Raw genomic sequence first — 21057 nt, 5'->3', positions numbered from 1 at the left:
ACAAGCTCACATGTCATCAATCTAACAAATAGATTCAAAGAAATGATTTGATGATTATGGTTTTAAGAGTGGGGGATATGACCGAGTGGTTTTGATTGAGATGTTTTTACTATGTTACCGGGTGCTGTATGTTTTGAGTTAGAATCCGACCGAGAATTTATGTCATTAAAAGTCGTAATGACTTCTGAGCAAACTCATTTCTTGAAGCAGGATTTTAAAAAGAAAACTGCAACCATTGAAATCAAATTTTATTTATGCACCATGGTTGTATTGTTTTCCTCATTATTGAGCCCACTATCCCCAGAGGTGTAAAGAGTGGCATTGGAACAATTGGTATTCTAGTGAATTTTTCGATTTTCCTATCGTTGAAATGCCTCATTTTCTTTATTCCTTGTTTTATTTGAAATTTTCTCCCCATCACCTTGAAAAAGTCACTCATGTCTGATAGTTACAGAACTTATGAAAGAAAATATTACAAAAGTAATTTATTTGTGCTCCAAGTAATTTATGCTATTATTTATGACGATCTACTTTTGGCATCGAGTGTAATTTCACATCAAGATAACTTGGCATACCTATCTATTTACCTACCTACCTACCTACCTACCTACCTACCTACCTACCTATCTATCTATCTATCTATCTATCTATCTATCTATCTATCTATCTAGCTAGCTAGCTAGCTATCTATCTATCTATCTGTTTCTTTCTTTCTTTCTTTCTTTCTTTCTTTTTTTCTATTTAGCTAGCCAGCTACCTAAAATGTTTATACAAATATTATGTAAAATATCCTGTCTCAATATACAAAATATTTGCGAATAAACAGAACAACAGTTCTGAGATTGTCTTATTATTGGGTATTTTCTCATGCTGTAGCTAATTTGGCCACATTTAGGATTAACATATTATTTCATTTGACTTCAAATTTAACAGGTGATGCATTTTATACTTTATCATGAGGAGATACTAATCGTGAATTTAATAAGCCTATGTAAGTGTGGAAGAGAGAGAGAGAGAGAGAGAGAGAGAGAGAGAGAGAGAGAGAGAGAGAGAGAGAGAGAGAGAGAGAGAGAGAGAGAGAGAGAGAGACGGTCACAAAAAAGTCATGTGAATTTCATTTATTTACTTTACGTTAAATAATGAGAACTTACTTTACAACTTTGCATCATGTAAAACAAATGTAACGTTCTTACAATCGAATGGAATTCATCATCGTCTAACTTTCTCAAAACCTATTCCTAGCAGAAAAGTAAAGCAGGCACAAATTTCAACCTTGACTACAATTTTTCTCAAAGTCGGAGGCCATCCATGTAGGTTCACGAAAGAGGGACGTGAATGTTAAGTTTAAATTTACGCCGTAATATAAACGGCACCTGATAAGTGATGACGTTATACATAATTTAGAATTCAACATACTTCTTCGACAATAATTCACGGACCATATCTAAGTGAAGATAGCACAATATCTGTTAAACACTTGCATGAGGCCGAATAATATCTGACTTAACTAGATTATTTATCAAATATCTATATATCTTTACAATATTTCGTATTCAGCTTGACTACAAACAAATATCGAGATGATACGGCATTTATCACTTGTAGTAAATGCAACTTTCGTTAGAGGTTGGCAACGTCGTGAATCACCATGGTTAATGCAATTTGGTTAAATTAAGTAATGCTACTCTTGAACTATTATTTCATCAAATATTACATTTTTTGTAAATTTTAAGTATTACTTTCTTTAAAACAAAGTAGGTAGTACCCATGGTACAAACTTCAACTTGTAATGGCTCTTCGGTGATTACAAACTTTTCCCGTTTTTTTTTCGGGTAAAAGATTGAAATAGAACAGACAATGGCATTTCGTGCCATGTGACGTCAGAGGATCACGACAGCATATCACACAACTACATGTATTCTCTTCCTTCCAGTACCCAGAACGACCAACTGAGTACACAAGTAGTCATTATTAGCCGAGAACATCCACCAACAGCAAAATGTTCTTGACGAGTAAGTTACATGAAATACCTCGTGAAAGTAAACATATGCCTTGTAAGACAATATGTAGCTTAAATGGTGTGGATCAAATACGGCATATATCGCCCCCACTTTTAAAAAAATCAGATCGACAGTCAGAGGTTTTCTTTGTCCGATATTTCTCGTTTTCATACTTTCTGATCAGACTGGCGGTCGACTGTCGTCTGTCGTCTTTTCTCCATGAAACCTGGGCAGAACGGCACATATCGAGACCATTTGTATTGTCTTATGTTTGACAGACACCACGGTAACTCGTAACAGGATGGCTTGTTGCCATCTCCTTCCGACGAACCTTTTGAATGCCATGCAAGTAAACCCCTTTCTTCTGGCGTACCTGTGGAAAGTGAAGATGATATCCTAGTGTAGTGAGTATGCAGAAGGCCTCTTCAACCTTTGAAGACTATGAAGTGTTTAAGCAATTCTTCCCACTCATATATATATATATATATATATATATATATATATATATATATATATATATATATATATATATAGATATATATATATATATTCAAAAGTAGTTAAACAGTTTAAATTCACTCGGATGGAAATAAATACAGATATAACGTCATGCAAGTGCAAGCAACAGATCATTATGGGTTCTCCATGATTGTGTCATATGAATGTTGAAGACACGACATCAGCAGGACCAGTTTACAACAATTAATATACAGCAAATAAATAATATCATCAAAATCTCCTAGGTGTTCATCAGTTTTTTACCAAGGCGACTGTTTCGGGGATTTGAAAACAATACAGTCAACCGCCTTGGCTCCCCAAGCAGTACTGATGAGGCACCACCACACCTCAAGTCACTGTGAGTCTGATGTTATATATGATGTAAAATCTCCCAGGTGTTCATCAGTTGTTTACCAAGGCGACTGTTTCGGAGATTTGAAAACAATACAGTCAACTGCCTTGGCTCCCGAAGCAGTACTGATCAGGCACCACCACACCTTAAGTTATTCTGAGTCTGATGTAACATATGATGTCCCTCGGTGTTACATTGAATTTTTCAAAAAGTTGAGGATGTCTTGACATAGCTTTATATATATATATATATTATATTATATATATATATATATATATATATATATTATATATATATATATATATATATATATATATATATATATATATATATATATATAATTAAATAATAACACAAATTACTTTAAGTACAAGGTAATAATATCTTACTTAAGTTTCATGCATCATGCAATCTTCAGACAGAAGGGAAAGGGTTTTTAGCAACACTCTCATTACCATTCTATTTTTAAGTGGTGTTAAAATTTGATAAATAATATCTTTTGGTGGCGAATTTTGAAACCACCTCAGGGCGTTTGTTTAATAGCGTAGATTACCTATGCTAGGGAATCTACGCTGTTATTTTCGATTTTCGATATCACCTTAAAGAAAGATGTTTTTCATGAATGCATTATATCCAACAAAGATGTGCATGTGCGAAGACCTTACCTGGTATTGTGTTGTCGAGGAAGAAACCAATAAAACCCGCAACGAACATTCCGGTTTTTAATAAAACTTCAATGATCTGGTCAGCTTCATCATTACCTAATGACAAAAAAGACCGAATGGAAACAATCGATCGTTGGAAACACAAAAAACTCTCCGTGGGGCATCATTTGACGTCATTTTCATCGAGATCGTAGACAATGCGTTTCCGTGGCGTAAGTGTTATCAGAACCATGCAATTAGGGTAGATGAAATCGACAACATGTGGTCTGATAGGAATTGATCTACAGCAAGATTTGTTTTCCGACGAGTCATCGTGGTTGTTAAAATGTTACGACAGATAAATGACAGAAAGGTATTATTCCATTGATGTGTGCCGCTGTATTTCAACCTTTAACACTTTCTAAAGCGGTTGTAATGTTTAAGCGTTTGGGTTTAACAGACTAGATCGATGACGTGCTTTACATTGCGTTTCTCCTACAACAATGTGGGACATGTTAGGTCAAATAGTCACATGTTGCATTAAACCGGAATAGACACTTAAGGAATGTGAGTTAGTCTTCTTTTGGTGCTCAGAAATAGTTTTACCTTACCGGTGTCTATGGCTCCTGGGTTCGCTTCCACCCAACTCGGAATCATGACGCCACAAAACACAGCTGTTCCAAAAATACACAAACTTCTTGACGAATTCATGTTGACAAATTGTAAGTTGGCCGTTCCGGCTGCCAGTATTATGCCTTCAAAATACAATGGGAGTATCGTTATTAATTTCAGGTCAATAGCTATGGATAGCATTTTCAGCAAATCAGCGGAAAAGGTACTGTCACCCTGATAACGACGCTAAACTCGCCAGCATTTAACATCATTGACAACAAAAGGCTGCATTTTATGTGATAAATATTAGCTTCTAAAAGGGACAAAATCAAATTTTACGAAGTCGTCGCATTGCCGTATTATAATAATAAATAAATAACATGCCTTGATTAATACCCTGTAGCCAAAATGGAATAGCCCTCTGTGAGCGATATTGCATATCGTTTACAGTACTGTAGTCCGGAATGCTTGAAATATTAAAGAACAATTGCTTTCACTTTTGAAGATGTCAACATTGTTTGGGGTAAGCTCGATAGATTTTCTTTTCCTCATCTTTTAAAGTATATTCAAATAAAAAAATGTTAACGTTGAAAGAGCAACAATCATGTACATGGTACAATGTCATCGTTGCGAAATAAAATTCTGGTCCGCAATTACAATGCGGTTGACGTTTGTAAACACTGGTGTTGTATAGTATGAAGGCTATATTGATAAGTATTTCGATGTGATTTTGTGGGTATAATACACGAACAAGAAGCTGCATTTCATAAACACCAGAATAAAGGAAAACCTAAAACATCGCAATTTTAAAATCAATTACAGCTTTACGTGCAAAGAATTAACTACGAAATGATACTTTGTATTTTAAATTCCTGCGATATTTATGGTGGCTATTATACTTGTTAGTCTTGCCTGGCTGATTCTGAGCTTGTGCAACGAATGAAGCATGAAAGTACAGGCGGCAGCGGCGAAACCGTGAGCATTTGTAAGTGCTCCGCGGTCAAGGCAAACGCTCATTGGAGCATTTGCTAGCGAGATTGTGTGTTACCACGTCATGGACGAAGGTTTTCTTGGCAAGATTTAATTTAGTTTTCAACCATACGAAACGGTAAAAATTGATTTCTCGAAAATACAGCGTAGGGGCAATTTACTCTACAAGAACTATTACGTTATTAACAGTGTGTTCAAGTGAAGTTGCGAAGGCAAAAAGACTTCTTTCTTTTGAAGTGCTGCCTCAGCAGTTTCGTAAAGGCAAATTTGCAAAATGAATCCGAGAAAACTTACTGAAAATTGCTATGAGTGCGCCACCAACTATTGGGAGTGGTAACGTGGCCAGAATTGCACCAAATTTTCCAAAGATACCACTGATCAGCAGCAGAAGGGACGTCCACTGCATTACTCGACGACTTCCAACCTGACACGAGACAAGAAAAATGTGAAATTTCGATATATTCTTTATATACCCGCATTAATAATGTTTTAAGGGACAATATCAATGTGTAATTGTATCTGTGGCTAAATTACAATCTATGAGTTCATAAATGTAGACCAATATGCGTTCAAATCAAGTTTTGACAGCTTTACCGATTAATATAGAAGATGCAGATGACACCCTGTATTACCTCTCGTGGTAACATGAGTGGGTATCAATGCTAATAAAGTTTAATGATACCCCTTTACGAGACCTTTGAACAAACAGAGAGTTCTTTTTTGAAAAAGGGGAGGAAATTACATCAAAAATACCCTTTAAGTCGAAGAATACATAATACCACATACAGCTACCGTAATATGAATTTATACTTTGAATAAAATCCAAACATCATTCACATCTAAACGTCATATTCTAGTGAATTACATTTATATATTGATTGTCAAACGTCCATAGGTGCATTGGTATGGGAAAAATGTTTTTAGTTTACCTAATAGATGCCCATGTATAGTCTACATATTTTGGCTAACTTTCAGAAAACAAACTTCTTCCACTTGGGTCAAGAACATCCATATTGAATGTCAAACATCTATAAGTGCACAGGTATAGCAAGTATGGTATGGGGGAAAAGATAATGATAGTTTTGATAGACGCAGATGATCGTCCAGTGTAAGTCAATTGATATTTTTGGTGAAATGATAAAAGCAAATTTCTTGTACACATATGCACTTCCAACCACTCACGTTCAGTCAACTACATTGATCAATGTAATAATATTTATTCAGAAACGTCATGCTGCATAACACTTGCCTTTGTAATCGCTATGGCGCCAATATTTTCAGAAAAAGAGGTTGTGCCTAGCCCAGAACCCCAGATACCGGATAAGATGCAACAGAATCCCTCTATGCAAATCCCACGATTCACAGCATGAGGGGGAGGAGGGGAGGCGCCACTCAATCTAGCGCATGCGTAGTAGTCACCAATCGATTCGACGGCGCTGGCAATAATGCCAGATAGCATTCCAAAGACCAGTGCAATGCTCACTCTAGGCGTTCCCCACTGTCCTGGTGGAAGAGACAATGATCGTAAAGTAAATTTCAGATCAATCACATAATTAATTACAACTTGCATTAATTACAACTTGCTCCAACTTCCACCATTTCAGGTAACAAGAGTCCATTTGGTGAATTTCAAATGTTAAAAATTTTAAAGTCCTGCTGGTGGTCAACTTGTAAGGACTCATTTTAAAATCTGTACAACAAAAAAATAAGGTTTTGAATGCCATTTTTGTGTCTAAAAAGCTTTTTCTTGAAAGATAAACATTGGGTTCGAGAACGATGACCATTCTGAGTTTCAAATATCCATAAATCTGAAGTAATTGCTTCTCTGATCCAAAATAATAAAAAACTGCGTATATAGGGGATTTTCAGACTTTATTGTGAAAGAGCATAATTTCGAGTTCCTTATGCAAAGTATGGGCGAAAGTCAAAACTTCCAATTTCGGATGCAAACTCTCCTGAGATTGTTTCGATCACTTTAATAAAAATTCTGCCATAGGTTGCCGTCTTTGTCAATCATTCATAATGAGGTCAAACTGGTGACTCACCCGTGTAGTCATTTATTAGTTACACCCTGATAATCCTATCCCCGTGTATTCCATGTTTTTTACTTTTCTAACTCTAACACAACCCTCCATGTGTAGACATATGGACACGGAGCTCAGCCTTAAAATGATCCAGGAAGAGCGATCACCACCAAATTTCATCATACAGTTGTTTCCCACATCAACGGAAACTTTGGAACTCAAAAGGGATATGGGTTGAAAGCGTAAATAAAATTAAGAAAACAAGACTTCAGAACATTAACGTTTGAATTTTAGTATTTTCAAGAAGTAAAAATGAATTTTCTATGATATATGCATTCACACAATATTTGAAGAAGTTACTGTGGCGCTGATCATCGATTTCGGAGCAGTGCGCCCTCATGTGAGTTATCTTTCGTCTTACCTACCCGGCAATGGAAATGTTACCCATGGTGCGTCGGCTATAGCTGAGGATCTGATATCGGTTCTCGCTGTGTGACCTTCGGGGAACACGTTGGATACAGTGAATATCCAACATGTGAGCCAAGCTAGACCGATACCTAATATTACCTGAAGGAGATAAATACGCAGTTTACAAAATATTCACTTGCTAATGAGAAAAATCTGCCATGAATTTTCACGAGTTCCTTTTTTGACGCAATTATAAATCGGCACTGGCAAATGCGACAGTCATTTCAATTTACAATACAAAAGAATACCCTCGTGAATGACATTTCAACAGAGATAACAAATACTACATGTGTCTTACTCGAACTTCTTGAAGAAATTATGATTTTCATTGACGCTGAGAAGGAGAGGATGCATTTTATCGGGTTGCCACATTTTCCCGCAATGTCGTAAATGTTTGATACACTTTTGGACGATAGAAAAGTGTTCACTGAAGTAAAGCTACGACTTTCACTCAAACATCTCTGGTAAGAGATGACGCTGTATACCAAACACTCACCGGGAAAAGATTGAATAGTCTCAGCCATTCTACACGGCAACCTTTACCCCTTGTCCACACTGGAATAGGCACTGGAACTTTCCGTAGATATTGGGAAAATAAGATTATCAATCCAAATGTTCTGTCGAAAGATAGACATTTGGTGACAAAAATATATAAGTAAAAATTATTTATGAGGTATAAATAATGGGTTTTAAACATCGAGCGTACAACAAAGGTACTGAATACCAAGGGAAACACGATGGAAATGATAAGATAATGCATCTCATAAAATTATTATACGAAAATTGAAATTTTTATGCTTTATGATGTAATATACATTTCTTGATGATGTACTTACAGGAAGGCTATGCCCCATTGATTACTGGCAAACAACGAAGCCAAGCTGTAAATGCCTAAACCGATCAGTACAATTATTGGAGCGACTGTTAACGGACCGATAAACCTCAACAATAGACCCATCAGTCCAGACAGTCCAAGAATAAACTCAATTGAAGATGAAATAATAATAGCGCCTTGAACCTTCAAGAAATAAAAGAATCATTATGTACGTATAAATATCTTGGCATACACGTGGTGACTCGTATTTTTGAGTGATGACCCACTTCTGTCAACGATATAATTTTTTAATACTAGACTTAAGTATGTCAGCTTTGTGTTTCTACACCTCTGAATAACTTTCAAGCACCAAAATTTAGTCACGTTTACAACGGTCTAACATACACAACAATAGAAGAAGAAAATTATGAATCAGTTTAGCTCTGCAAGTTACACGTGTTGTATCCATTGGTTCCTAAGTACAGAGGGGAGCATTGAAGAAATCTACCCATCCATGCGATTTTACCTCTCTCATTCTAACTTTCCATCCGACGTCTTCATACCCACTCTCATTGGCGCTGATATTGCCGTTCAATTCTGTAATAAACATTTATGATATGTTGAATATATATTTTGAGGTACTTCATTTTGTAGATGATACATAGTAGAGTTCGCAATGTTTAACATAGCTTCAATAGTCCAATGATTAGGACATGCAGTACATACTTGCAATCGATACCTCAGGCTGTTTTCCCTTACGTTTGTCTGTTATATTTTAATGGATGAAGCGATCATAATCATCGGTAATGTAGTAGCACGAATACAGAGGACATCATATAAATTTCGCATGATCTAATCACAGCCGATGTACTGTTTCCAAATCTAACTGGATTCATGATGCACACCTACCAACAATTTCCGGGCATCGCCACTGTGGCTGTGATAAAAATACCAGGCTGGAAAGTAAAAGCCGGCAGATGGTCCTTGTAGTATTGGTAATCTGGATGAGAAGTGAATACAAAGATTACACACTACTGTACGTATTGATGTGTCGAACGATTGTCCCCGGTACATGTTTATTAGCGTACACATGTTATGTACATATATGTTCGTATACGTATGTACCATAGAGATTTCTTTCAGTGTCGTCCATTGTCTCTGTTCCGTTTATGTTCTTTCTCCGGAAAAGGTCAAATTGTGTTACAAAACTATACTCAGAGGTCATAATGCGACAGTCCCTAAAGGATCATATCAAAGTGGGCACAGAAAATACTGTTTCTGACAAAGTTCATATATTCTCTTTCTCCAGTTGGACTGTCTTTTTCCCGGATGAGCACAACATGAAGAATACAACGAAGAAACTAACAAAATATGCACAAATATGCGAAGTCAACGGACTAACCTCACTCCAAATGTTGTCTGCAGAAAGGTTGATATGGAAATCATGAGAACCATGGTACTGAAGATCTTCCCGGTGATCAATACATTGTCTGCAACACATAGCATTCCCGTAACCAGAAAAGGCATGGTCACAACACCACCGAACATCGTCATTTGTTGCTTGAAAAAAATACACGTTTTGTCATTAGAGGCTTGAAATCACAGGTAAGCATTCGAGTAATCGTCACTACTTCCAACGAACAGATTACTTTGAACACCTTCTTATGATATAGAATCATACGACGTCACAGGAAGCAATGCTGTACAAGTATTAAGAGTAGAATGAAAAGGAAATACTGTATGGAAAGAAGTTAAGTAAGTATCCTGAAAACTACGCTAGAGGTCAATTTCTTTCATACAGCATGGTGTGGCCAGTAATTGATCATTTAGAAAACGACTGAGAAAATCTTGTCGATCGTGTGATTCGAAGCGCCCTCAAGTGACGAGCAAAACAAGCGTTCGGGATTGGTTGATACTGCCAATGATTTAAAGTCTGCGTAAAATGCTGAAAATGCCTGCACCTATGTGTGGAACATGTTGTCCAAGAGACATTATGCACCGTCTTCCTTAATCATAGATCGGAGAAAGATAAAATATTGCATGCAAAAGCACAGAACCCGCCATTAAAGTAAAAGAAATGTTCTTTTGTTTTTTTCAACGATACGTAATTAAATAAAATTATTGATACTTTTGCTTACATGATGCATCAGGGTGTTAATCGGTATAAGTTACTGTGAAATTGAAGAAAAACGTAAGAAAATAGTTTTTTTATTCGCTACTGGCTCTCTCTCTCTCTCTCTCTCTTCTCTCTCTCTCTCTCTCTCTCTCTCTCTCTCTCTCTCTCTCTCTCTCTCTCTCTCTCGTCTGTACATTATTGAATGATAAGTGTACAGTGCAAGGTACGTGTGTACTCAAGCTGTCCGTAATATGTAACCTTCAGTTCATGTCTACAACAATAGTACATTTTACACGCATGGCGACTACATTTTAGTCGGTCTTTGTTAATCAGGTAAGCCGATATCCACGTTTGGAGAGAAGGACTATCGAGGCCAGAAAATGAAGGTGGCAAGGTTAGTTGTGTACTTGCCGCGGCACTATGTGTACAAATACCTTTGTACTATCATTACAAACGAATCCAATATAGCATGAAAACAAGTACTCAACACACCCCTCTCGATCTGACAGTGAATTCTTGAATTCTGCAGGGTCACCTGCAATTGTCTTTTTGAATCTAGACTGTGCATTAAGACGCATATGTTTTGCGAAAGGTTGTGAATCTCCTCGTTTCTAGGTGCTTCAAACGACATCGCCATGGGCCGCGCGTACGTAACATCTTGGAATGGTATCTATTTAGGTTAAGGAGTAGGGCATTGAAAAATTTAAGATTTCCAGAGATGGCCTATGCAAAGTACATCATTAAAGTAATTTTCAACATTTATGCAATATAACGGACATGCGTCTTTAATTTCCTTATAAATTACAGAAAGATCAGCGACCTTTCAACAAAAATTCTAGAAAATAAATTATTGAAAACAAATATAGTTCATCCTATATGCCAAAAAGTCCAGCCTTATTTGGAATACAACAATATGCAAAGAGCTACATTCACCATACGCAGCATTCAGATTCTCAGTAGAGAATAGACCATCAGACATTGGGGGGGGGGGGGATTCAGAACTCCGACTCCTAGTTTATGCGATCCAACATTTACCTTTTTCGGATTTTCCAGTTGCCTTTTCAAAGTTCTGTACTTGTACTGGCTACATTTCAAAAAAACGGCGTTGGTGCAAGTGCTTAGGTATTTTTTGCGATGCAGAGTTTCACTTTTAGCCACTCCAACCAAAATCAAATAATCGCCGACTCCTAAATGCAGACTCTTTCTTTGTGTTTTTGATCTGTTTACTACGAACTTACCGTAACTATAAAGATTGTAGGTTTGTGACGACCACAGAGGAACATAGACAGTCTATGTTTCTCTATGTGACAACTTACCTGGAAGCCAAAGAGCAAGCATGCATACCATGGTGGAACATCTTCCAGAGCGTAGATTAGTTCTGTCTCTTGACTTGAACTCGACTTTGCTTTGTTTTCTGTCAAATCGTTGTTGTTTTGACCTGCCCCGTCACCATCAACGACTAAAGTAGAATCTTCTGTACCGTTCACATCGGAAATAGAGAATCGTTGCTGCTTTTGCCGGTTGTCGTCCGGGATGTCGTTTGAGTTCGTTGCGTTCATGACAGCGTGGTACTGTTACATAAATGAAGCAGGGTAGTATTTATTTTATTTGGACTATCATTGAGTATATGATCGAGAAACCAACATAACGTATACTGAAGCGTTACTCATCTAACAGACATTAACTATATCTACACATAACTGCCTATGTCTATGCATTTAGCTTCTATCCCAGTTGAAGTGCTCGTTTTAGTACCGGAAATAATTATTTTACCACGGCTTGTGCTATCGTTCGAATAGTACGACGCATTGGCGTGACTGACACGCTCATATAATATAATTTCAAATAATGTGATAATAATTGAGCACGGAGAAGGTGATGTACTTGGATCGACTGATTCTAGAAAATCCTGTCACACCCTACTGCTTACTGATCTCTCTCTCTCTCTCTCTCTCTCTCTCTCTCTCTCAGTATATAGATGTCCTCGTGGGAAATTACAGTGCTCGCTGCGGTGAAAATCAGAGAGCTTTTAGGGATCGTCTCAGATTGTCGCAGAAGTTCAAGAAACGAAATTTCTTCGTTTACATCAAACCCCCCTCCCCCTAAACGAAACTTCAAAAGTGCGACATGTTCATGTCTGCCTGATAGTACAATGTTGCATTTTGCTATAGCTGCTAAAGACGTATTCCCCTTGCCACATTTCAATTAAAGTAATCGATCAGATTTGAGTACTAACAGGGCATTTTACCGCATAAAAGTTTCATTTTATTTTACTTTCCCTTTTTGAATCTCTTGTGCTGTTGTTTGTCTTTGTGAACACGCAATTTGTACTTGGTAGGGGCGGTAAATAAGCGAAAAAATTTGACAAGGGGGCCCAGGCATGTTCAATCATATTAAAACGACTATGACCAGGTGCATAACAAGTGAGAATAAAGACACTAGTGGTTAGAGCAGACGCTTATAAACAGCATATTTTTAAAAAATGATACTTTTTGTCGACGTCTCTGTATAATTTGATGAATGAAATGTTTAGGATACAATGTTCCTATCGGTATAATTGTGTTTGGGGCACAAACGAGATGGGAACAGTTACAAATTTGTTGGCACGAGTGTGCAGTTTTTCTTTAATTTAAAATAAACACACGAAAACTTGTGATCACAAAATAAAAGTGCGAAAGTGAAGTTCACTAATTGAATGGAGGTCAAACTCCCTCCCCCCCCTAAACGAATAAATTTCGCTTTTTGAACTTCTGCGACAATCTGAGACGGTCCCTAAATAATAACAAAAAATACTCCAAGTATCTGTTACTTAAGTTTCATGCATCCTGCATTCTGTCTGAAGATTGAGAACAGGAAAATTCCAAATTTGGCGCAACCTTCACGCTGATTGGTGCAAACTTTCGAATGAACATCAAATTATTGTAGTGCATAAGTACGTATGTTGTTCAAAGGATAAAATGGTATCATAATAAAGCAAGCAACGGTCGAACCACCTGTTCAGCTCTGTTCTCTAGGTTCACTTTATGGAATATTTTATTATAGCCTTGTCAATATCTTACTGAAATTTGTGACGTCATCCCCAGATTATTACTGTTAATATATCTGATTATCCAGCATTGTCGCCCCAGATGATTTCTACAGCTACAAATCCACTGACATGCCAAAATTATTAAATAATAACAATAATGTACCCTCTTCCGGCCCATAATGGATCAAAGTTACTAGTAACTTTGAACTTTTTACTGCACTCGGCCTGGCCTGATACTTTTCCTTCAAAGTTTCTTTCGTCCATCATGGGCCGGGAAGGGTTTCGACATAGTAGAATTACTTCTAGCAGAAGTCTAAGCTGCTCTTCACGTTGCTATCTACTAGCGTTTCTGTACCATCCAGCTTTTAGACCTCGATGTAAAATTTGCTTATTCGGGACGGACGTAGACAGGCGTATATTGTCGAGGATACATCGTTCATTCCAATTCTGCGTCAAACAGTCTACACACATGACATTGTCGGACATCGGCGTTTTCTGCTGTAACCTGGAATTTCCTTCCTGATGATTATCTTTGTAGCTATAATCTCATTTTAAATCTCGTCTAAAACGGTTATTATGGATAATATAGACATATAAATATTTTTTCTTTGATTCTTTTATGCTTTGTTACTTTTACATTTTGTTTGATTTTAAAATTTAATGTATAATATTTGACAATCTTATTGAATTTTTAATTTTATGAATTCAAATAGGACCCCGTGGGAGGTTACAGCATTATTGGAAAATTCTAACTCCATTTTAGCAAGTAAATGCCAGTAGTAATTCTTTAATGAGAAAAAAAAATAAACAATTAAATAAATCAAGAAATTTGTTCGTGCCAGCTTTCAGATCATCATGCGCTCGTATAAAATCACCACCCCAACGATGACATTGCTTCCTAGACTTGGTCCCTAAGACTTGTCAAGTTTGTCTTCTCCCATACCATTGACATGCAGCCACCCTATCATGAAATCGATATTAAGTCTGCTGCCTCACCGTCAGCCCGGATGGAAATGGGCTAATAGTAGACTTATAATATCACTACGCAACTTGAGTTGAATTCAGTTTGTCTATATGTCTACATAAATCGATGCCAAGACGACGAAACTTGCCTCTTAACGCTGAATAACAGATTATATTTGCTGACCAGAGTCATGCAAACAATTAACATTTTCTCAAGGGTCCATAGGTCATCGCGGCAGAACATTTACCCTCGTAACGTCGGGCAAATAGCTACATGCTATTTGCCTACTTACCTCCCCGCTTACCTACCTACCTACCTACCTATCTACCTCCCTACCTTCCTCCCTCCCTCCCTACCTCCTTACATACATACCTACCTACCTACTGTACCTACCTACCTACCTACCTACCTACCTACCTACCTACCTACCTACCTACCTACATACCTACCTACCTACCTACCTACCTACCTACCTACCTACCTACCGACCTACCTACCTACCTACCTACACGCATACATACATACATACATACATACATACATACATACATACATGTAGAGTATTTCAAAGACAGAGAAACAGACCTTCCAATCTACCTTCTATCAAACCTTAGCCACGACCCTCCTGATGTAGGGCCAGACTTCGCTTAATTCACTGCTTGATATCCAAGTCATGAAGACCCATTGACCCCATGAAGACCCCATGAGAGGAAACGCATTTAATTGATTAAAGTATTCCGAGCATACGATGTGTCTTAAATTAATTGTAATGTCATCAGCGAGGCATTAGGTGGGTGGCCTTACGTTTCCAAAGGCGGTGAAAGGTACTTCACATGCAGTTTACAGAATTTGAAGGGCGGAAGGTGACTGTTCATTTCAATAGACATTCTTTAGTGCTGTAGCATGTTTGACCATTTGTACAGATGACTACCAGCTTACTGAATGGATTATAGGATTACTATGCACGACATGAAATGTTTGAGCTAGCCTTAAATTGTTAGACGACCGGAAACATTCGCTATTCGTGGAGGCGACTTTCAGCTAAGAAGCTATCAAATTGGTCACTCACAAAACGACAAACAAGCAGTTAAATATGATTAGTAAATGTTTTTTCTGTACATATTGCGCGAAATCGAAAAGAACACTGAAATATTTTTTTCGAGTGGAATTTCTGATTAATGGAATCTCTGGAAGTAACGATGGTAGGACAAGCAAAATGTAATGACAACGAGGCTGCGTTGACAGCTTGAAGGGATGTTAGGGGCACTCCCGCTGGTAACCATCGAAATGTACAAAACGGAAATGCATAGGCTGTGCACAGTGACGTCATTCAAATAAAGTAGCATGTGGCAACCATAAAGATTGGAGCTAGTGCAGAAATGTTTGATCTGACAATTTTTGCATTTGCTCTGTGTGATATCGGCATACTTGGAGAACGTAGGGTGTCGTGACCATCAAAGCTCATTTAGACTTTATTGATAATTTTTTTCCTGTCGTGTTTAATATAAACAAGAGATGCCAAACATAGCTTTGCATAGAACTGCATTCAATTCATTTGTAGTGTCTCAGGGTATCGTGCATTGACCTGACATGAAGATTCTACAACTCAACGCGTGCCTAAGGCTGCAAACAGAGAAATTAGTTCCCTTTGGACCTCTTTCGAGTTGTTAACTACAAAAATGCTGTAACTCATAAATCAGATAGCTTTTCAACAGCTCCTTTACGAATCAGAAGTTCATATAATACAATGACAAACAGCACATTTTAAATGAAATTGCCCTCAGCAAAACGAAAGAAATAAAAACTATACGTTTTATCACAAAAATGCTTTGAAATCGATTAATGCTCTGTCAATCCCTGCTGGTCTGAATAAAATCCCTTTCTTCATTACTCCTGTAATTTGCTTTATGTTTTTCATTCTGCTCATGAAAACATCTCGTCAACAGTATCGTTTAATACACTTTGTTCACTTGTCTTTTTCACAATTCAACATTTATATTCTCGTTTATTTTCCCAAGCATTTTTTCTTGTCAATGATAAGATTAGGTACATTAAAATTATCCATCTATTCAACTTTCACGGAATTTCACAGAGTTAAATTCTAAAAAAGTTTTTCATGAACGGATGATTGTTATAATCTGAATTCAGATCTACTTTACGGTTGAAGCCTCACCTTAAAGTATTGTGTTAAAACAACCCATGCTTAAACGATTGCACACAGACACACACGTAGACAGACACAGCACTGACTGAGATGAACAAGGGTGACATATAAAGACAGGCCTAGCAGAGAAGCTTTGCCTTGTGCTATTGCGTCTGCCATATCTGCTCAGGTTTGTTCACAAACACCTCTGGAGGGGAGAATTTAAAGTTCGTCCCCAATATTACGCCTTCAGTCCGCAGAGGTGGCGGCGGACTGTACGATTAAACATAGTTCAACGGTGTCACCCTTTTCCCTCAAAAATGTATAAGGTATGTTGAAACACATTTGCTGGTTATACTGAAGCCCGTTAATTTTGGCTTTCCTCTCGCCCGCGTCGATAAATATACGTTAATGGTCAGCGCGGAATCTGTTATTTCTATTATATCATCAACGAACCTCAAAAATTGTCAAAATTTACGAAAATTTCCCACGCGAACGACAAAGGGGCCCCAGAACTTTTCAGTGAGTAGTGCGCGCTGTGAAAATTTTGCAAATCCGGAGATTTTAAGTGTCTAAACTTGGCCCACAAGTGTTCCATTTTATTTTGTGATTGATTATGATCTTTGTACAAATTACAATTTACGTTTTAGCTGAAAAGTTACGATGTTTACTTTCAGTAGATTGTCCGACCCCGTGACTTTTATGATGAAGGGGAAATACAATTCTTTCCAATGGAGTTTCAGTAAATCTAAATTGCATAAGTTTGCATATGACATGACGAAAAACTGTTCCCCGGTACAATCAAACAGAACCTGTGACACATACCTTCTCAAGGTGAGGATATGTGTATAGGACATGTACGAGAGGACAATGATGTGTACTGTACGTCATAAAATGTCCGATCGTCGCTATTTTTCCTATGACAAGCATTCTTATCGAGTTTTGAAGATTTTTTTTGTGTTGTTGTCCCATCAACTGAAGTTGGAACAGATTTTTGCTTGTAGATGTCCAATGCAATTTTTCCTTCTCAAATTTACTGACGTTTAAAGACAATGGAGCGGTTAAGAATCCTATTCTTAGGTCATTTTGTCTCGCTGAATGAAGTAAGGTTTCAGATCAGATACAGCCTGAGAATCGGTAACATATTCGGTAGGCGAAATCTCTGCTCTTTCAGGAGATTTTGTTCCGCTCTAACGTTTCTTTTGTCATCGTTCTTGGTCTTCCCATTTGCGGTAGAAGGAAGACTACTGTCTATGGCCTTCCGGATGCGTCACTGTAACCACCCTTCCTGCGGCAAATCAAACGCAGAGCCTTCAAAACTCACAAAGAACCAGGTCAGCCTTGTGAATTGTCCAGTGATGTGGAATGTAACACAATATTTTGCCATCGCGCTATTCACACCCAATGAAAGATCGTACCGTAAGGTCAGTTTAGTTAAGTTAGACTCGAAGGAGGAAAGTAAGCTCCGTCTAAAAGCTATAGTGCAGAACTTAACTTTGCGTGGTTTTGAGCTCGGGCTGTCAAGATATGGACATAATGAGCTCTCCTACTTTGGCACGAAACATAAACGAATGTTCGATACTGCCAACGGACAGTAAGAATAGCAGACTTTTGAATGGTAAAGTCAAATAGATAGCTTGTCTTATTTTAAGGTGGAACATTTAGTTCTACATACAATACTCAAGAACGAAATAAATGTAAATACCGTGTCGGATAGTATATGCCTTGTTTTCAGAGACGTCCTATCGACGAGATAGCCTGCTTCAGACTTTGTCAAAGTATATCAGTTCCAAGTCAGTCCACTTTTCCTGAAAAGATCGCTGTGAAAAACTGAGTGTCGGTGCTCAACCTGGTCACTGTATACCAGACCAGTCGATTGAATGTCCGATAAACAAGACTGAACTGAGCAAATGTTACACGCCACTGACATTCAGCGTTTCATATGCAAATTCCATTGAAGTGAGCAGCCCATACTTTAAAATAGGTCCTGCTGCTTCAAAATCCTTTTTTAGAACGCTATGCATGCTGTCAATCGTTTCATTTCAATTTTAGGTGCCGGCCACAAAGGGGAGAAACCTTGGAAAAGCCCTCGAATCCAGGCAACGTATTGCTTCAAGCTGAAACATGAGGAATAAACCACTACTAGGTTTTAGTTGCCTCTATAGGGAGTCGCCGCACGTGTTACCTTGCTTTAGGATACCTGCTGCGCATCGGATACCCCCTGTGCTGTGAATCCATTCTGTACAATTTTGTGTCATGCAAGCGACATCTTCATAAAAACGGAGTACAGAGCCAAGCATGAAGTTAAGGGGTCTGAATTTTTAACAATCAAACCATCTTTACTTTGGTAATTGAAAGGTTAGTTAAACTGTCACAGTGTGTAATTGTCATGATGAACTTTGCTTAAATCGAAGTAGCTGTATATCAGTTATACTTGCATAAATATATCAGGCACAAAATATGATGGAATGAGTTGTTTTAGTTGCTATTGCTGTAATTCAATTGGTTCCGAACATCGTCGAAATGTACGTAATCAGGCAACTGACTCATTACCACATTTATGCCAATGTCCATATTAATTAAAAACATAGCAGGGAAACTAATCGAAATATCAGCTCGTTTGTGATTTGGTGACTTTACAGTCAGGGTTGTTCTCTTGTGCCACTTTACGTAATTTCTGTAACTACGGTGGATCACCGAATGTAAAGTTCAGCTGTGTAATGCAATTACTGTAGTTCAGAGATCAACTTTGTGCATTTTTAGCCAAGATTGAACAATTCATAGCCTTTAGAAGGGATATTTGCAATGCGTGTGTGTTGTCTATATAACCCACTACAATGGCGTTTTGTGCTGTTATTTTAGTCCACACGCCCCTCCTATCTCGCTAGATAATGCTATTTTCACGAACTAAAGCGCAGCGAGATAATAGGGTCGCCGCTACCTTACTCCCGCCTGCCGGCAACGCTCCAGGGTGCGTCGATTGATTACAAATAAAGTCGCTTTTAATCAATCAATATCATCTCATTTATTTGAATTTAAAACTTTTGACCATGGCAACTTTTCAGGGAATTTCCAAGTCAATTTACACATCAAATAAACCGCTCTTCAAACACTAAGTATGGATTCATTTTGACTTTCGTCACACTTGTGACGTCTGCTACCAAAGTGACGTCTGTCACGGTAAGCTGATATCCTACTCATGACACTAAATGTGCGCATTGTAACATACTGCTGATGATTGTAAGACCTAGGACCTTTGACTTTCAGATGACATTGTTGGACATTTACATCCCTTCGGATTCCAATTCACTTGACAACTTCACATATGGGTTAAAGTGGTTGGGAGGCGCTCTCTCATAAGACTAATTTGAACTCATACAGCTATACATTAGTAATGGACAAAAAGTACAGGCATTTAAGTGCCTATCCATTTCAATTGGAGGGGGGGTTCAACATAATTCGCGCAAAAATGTTTTTGACTGGCGCTTGAATGTTGAGCACGCATAAAGCTACAAATTTTGTTTCTATTTCTAAATACTATTCAGTGTTCACACGTGTCATTACGGCTCACCGCAGGCCGATGATGGGATAACTGGATTGTGAAGTAATGTCTTTAAAATCTGCAAGTGTAAGCTAATCTGGTTACGTTACACACTTGTTTTATGAGAAATTTGTAATATTAGACGTATACCATTTAGGACATAAGTTTGTGTCCTAAACCCCATCGTTGCTCACGTTGATTGGTAGGTCTTATGTCCCTATGTCCCATCTACGTTCATTCATTGGCTGCCTATATGTCCTCAAGTCTCATTAATATTTACTGTTCCGAATCCAGTTCATTCATTGGCCGCCTTATGTTCTTGTCCCTGCCTCACTTTCGAGTGTTACTTGTCTCGCTCTGCAATGTGCTCATCACTGTAATCATAGAGAAAGATAGATAGAGTGGCAACGGGTATTGTTTAAGGCGTGGAGCGGTTACGTAACCCATCCATGTTCGCCTCGCCTCAGGTTGCTCTCGCCTCTCTTTTCCGAAGAGTGCCGACCATGAATCCTTCGGTAATTTTCGGATTTTCGCCAATTGTTAAGCGAAAGTATGTTCGGCAAAGTTTGTGTTGTTGTTGTCGTGTGGTGCTGAGCAGAATTGACGTGCTGGCGAAAACGGGAGTGTTTTGAGCTTCAGGAAAATGAGCTTTACCGTTTTAAAAATTCCTCTCATATTTTTATGAATATATAATGAGTGTGTTTGAACCAAATTTGAAAGTCTTTTATCGATACTGTCTGGTTTTACTCAATGGTTTACGGTCAGTCATACCGTCTTTTACACGTGCGTCAAGGAAGAACATGTTTATGAAACTGCTGGCGTGTTATGTTTTGATCGGCGTGAAGCAGTGTTTCTGGCCTGAG

The 21057-nt window shown here is 37.9% G+C and overlaps 1 protein-coding gene across 1 annotated transcript; it reads right to left on the bottom strand.

Annotated features, from left to right (window-relative positions):
• Positions 1–1796: 1796 nt before the first annotated feature.
• On the bottom strand, positions 1797–18572 carry LOC139150351 (solute carrier family 23 member 1-like). The gene is made up of 13 exons (XM_070722653.1): positions 18378–18572; positions 11835–12089; positions 9805–9962; positions 9312–9402; positions 8929–8999; positions 8425–8606; positions 8085–8205; positions 7546–7687; positions 6346–6599; positions 5391–5520; positions 4106–4249; positions 3516–3611; positions 1797–2373 (listed from the first exon to the last, which is right to left on the bottom strand). Exons 2-13 carry the CDS (start codon positions 11863–11865, stop codon positions 2168–2170), a joined length of 1626 nt encoding a protein of 541 aa, XP_070578754.1. The 5' UTR covers positions 11866–12089; positions 18378–18572; the 3' UTR covers positions 1797–2167.
• Between the last annotated feature and the right edge of the window lie 2485 nt (positions 18573–21057).

The sequence above is a fragment of the Ptychodera flava genome, chromosome 14 (genome assembly GCF_041260155.1).
Source record: "Ptychodera flava strain L36383 chromosome 14, AS_Pfla_20210202, whole genome shotgun sequence".
Taxonomy (NCBI): Eukaryota; Metazoa; Hemichordata; class Enteropneusta; family Ptychoderidae; genus Ptychodera; species Ptychodera flava.
The sequence above is the reverse complement of the archived record's forward strand: the minus strand, read 5'-3'. Positions and strand labels throughout refer to the sequence as shown.

What these genes read in the sequence shown, in the direction of transcription:
- LOC139150351 (XM_070722653.1), bottom strand. Translation starts at nt 11,865, where the DNA reads ATGGTATGCATGCTTGCTCTTTGGCTTCCAG. An exon ending in CAGACAACATTTGGAGTGAG is followed by an intron (nt 9,403 to 9,804) that starts GTTAGTCCGTTG and finishes CTTCTCATCCAG; the next exon opens with ATTACCAATACTACAAGGAC. An exon ending in CCCAGGAGCCATAGACACCG is followed by an intron (nt 3,612 to 4,105) that starts GTAAGGTAAAAC and finishes TTTTGTCATTAG; the next exon opens with GTAATGATGAAGCTGACCAG.